Raw genomic sequence first — 2,558 nt, 5'->3', positions numbered from 1 at the left:
CCCCGTCCCACGTTCCCCCGCTGAGGCCCGCTGGCGCTTTCTCTGCAGAGGAGATGGCCACGTACCTGCGCTACGTGCGGCGCCTGGACTTTTTCGAGAAGCCCGACTACGATTACCTGCGGAAGCTTTTCACCGACCTCTTTGATCGCAGCGGTTTCGTGTTCGACTATGAGTACGACTGGGCCGGGAAGCCCTTGGTAGGTGGGGGGACCCTGTGTTGGGGGCGGGTGATCGGGGCCGCCCAGGCCCCTGCGGCCCGTCCTGAAGCCCCATTGCCCCGCAGCCAACACCCATCGGCACCGTCCACTCTGACCTGCCCTCCCAGCCGCAGCTTCGGGACAAAGCCCTGCTGCACAGCAAAAACCAGGTGAGAGCCAGGCCGGGGATCTTGGCACCCGGGATGCGTGGGTGGCTGGTGTGACGGCCCCTGTTTCCCCAGGCGCTGAACTCCACCAACGGGGAGCTGAATGCAGACGACCCCACGGCTGGTCACTCCAACGCCCCTATCACGGCCCCCGCAGAGGTGGAGGTGGCCGATGACACCAAGTAAGGGTCTGGATGGGGGCTCTGGGGAGGTGGGGGACTCGGGACCCCCGTCGTTGGCCTGGGCTGCTTCCACCCCCTGCCCCCTCCCCCCAGGTGCTGCTGCTTCTTCAAGAGGAGAAAGAGAAAATCTTTGCAGCGGCACAAGTGAGCCCTGGCACATGCAGCGCTGTGAGCCTTCTCCGGTGCGGTCCCCGGGGTCACGACCTTGTCCACAAGGCCCTTGGGGCCCACCCACTGCGGCCCAGGGCCGGACTCTGACCCGAGCCAGGATGCAGACTGCAGGGGCTGCGGGCCTCAGTCAGCCCACTGGCACCCACCCCTGGGATGTGGGGTCACTTCATTCACGTAAGGCTTTGGCCGAAATTTTTACACTTGTGTCTAGTCCTCCCCTCCAAGAGCATTAACTATTTAAAACAAGAAAAAAAAAGGAAAAAATCAGGCCTGTCCTGCCCCTGCCCCTCCCGCCCGTCTCTGCTGAAGTGAGTAGTGTCGTCCTGGAGGCCCGCCAGGCTGTGGCTGGCCCGCCCCCGTTAGCCTCATAAAGTCCAGCTTGTCTCCCTCAATCCAAAGGCCATTTTCTCGAGGGGGGGGTAGACCCGGCCTGGGAGGGGGCGTTGCAGGTCCATCTTGCTTGGACCCACCCAGGAGCGGCACAGGCCTTCCTGCCTGGGGTGAGGCTGTGCCCTGGGCCTCCCCCAAACCAAAGGGGAAGGTGGGGGTGGGGCCACGGCCATGGCTGGAGCCAGCCCCCCAACCAAAATGCTGCACCAAAGCTCGGGCGCCAGCAGGCATGGCCACCACAGCCTCTTCCCAGCGCAGCCTCCGCTGGGTGGGTGCTGCTTGACGCACCTGCTCCTGGAGGCTGTGCCCAGAACCTGCAAGAGGTGGCTGGCTGTCGTCACCCCTGCCCAGCCATGCTCGGGCCACCTGGGCCCTGCTGCCTCAGGCGTGTGGCATGTGGTTTCTGGTCTCTGCTCTGCCACCTGGCAAAGTAGCAGGAGACAAAACGCCTTAAAGCCCCCAGCCCAGCCCCACAGGTTTGTGTGCGGGGGGCATGGGGGCAGCCATGGGCCATGGTGGGGGTATCCCCGGTGGGGTCCCCGGGAGGCTGCCAGGTGGAGCAGATGCAGCTGTGGCCTTCCTGGGGCAGTGGTCATGTGAGTCTAGTCCTTGCTTTACAAAGTGTACAGAAATGGCATTTACGTTTCTCTGATGCTTCCTTGAAGCCATAGAATGTAGGGGCTTTTTTAAAAAAATAAAAAATGAAGCCAACCCCAAGTGTGGTGTCTGGTCATTCCGGGGGGCTTGGCCCAAAGACGGTCAGCTACTGAGACAGCCACTTCCTTCTTGTCAAGGAAGAGTTGGAGGGGGTGATGAGGCAGAGACAGCCGTGGTTGCGGGAGACCCGTGTGCACACTGTGAAGCAGGTGGCGTTGTGTTTGGAAGAAGCTGAGCACAACTGCTGAGTGCACGAGCTGAGAAAGGAGAATTCACATGCGTGCAAGCTGGCTCTATACAATGTGTGAGGTCCCCCGTCTCGGGCAGCCTGCCGTGGCTGCCCCCATCACGGTTAACAGAGCAGAGAGAGATGGATGTCCGCGGTAGGTCCTGAACAGAGCCCACACCCACGCTCCAGAGGAACAGAGGGCGGGAATGGCCCCCAACTGCTGGATGGGACCCTAGCCTCCCGGCCACCCGGACATCTGCAAGGCCTATGGGAAGTTGAGGCAGGAGAGGGCAGGAGCTGACAGAAAGGGGGGGACTGCACCCCAGCCACCAAGGAAAATGCACCCTGTGTTGACATGGAGCAGAAGAAAATACCAGGATTTACTCCAATAAGCGTTTGAAGGTAGGACAACCATCTTGAATCAGAAACTCAAAAAGTGAGGACAGAAATGGACAAAAACCAGAGAGAACCTAAAACAGCTGGTTGAATTCAGGAAGGAAATGTACGGGGAAAAAATGGTTTTAGAAATGAAGAAATCGCAAGGTACCCAAGACTCCCGTGAAAA

The 2,558-nt window shown here is 60.3% G+C and overlaps 1 protein-coding gene across 1 annotated transcript in view; it reads left to right on the top strand.

Annotated features, from left to right (window-relative positions):
- CSNK1G2 (casein kinase 1, gamma 2) overlaps window positions 1–1,819 on the top strand; it is an 11,891-nt gene extending 10,072 nt beyond the window's left edge. Inside the window, exons 4-7 of the mRNA XM_008581189.1 lie at window positions 49–197; window positions 284–367; window positions 440–546; window positions 640–1,819. Of these exons, the coding sequence (XP_008579411.1) occupies window positions 49–197; window positions 284–367; window positions 440–546; window positions 640–694 (395 nt within the window). The 3' untranslated portion in view covers window positions 695–1,819. The remainder of the gene's footprint in view (window positions 1–48; window positions 198–283; window positions 368–439; window positions 547–639) is intronic.
- The last annotated feature ends 739 nt before the right edge of the window (window positions 1,820–2,558 follow it).

This window comes from Galeopterus variegatus, unplaced genomic scaffold (assembly GCF_000696425.1).
Source record: "Galeopterus variegatus unplaced genomic scaffold, G_variegatus-3.0.2 Scaffold2290, whole genome shotgun sequence".
NCBI classification, from domain to species: domain Eukaryota; kingdom Metazoa; phylum Chordata; class Mammalia; order Dermoptera; family Cynocephalidae; genus Galeopterus; species Galeopterus variegatus.
Note: the sequence above shows the minus strand (reverse complement) of the source record. Positions and strands in the feature narration are given on the sequence as shown.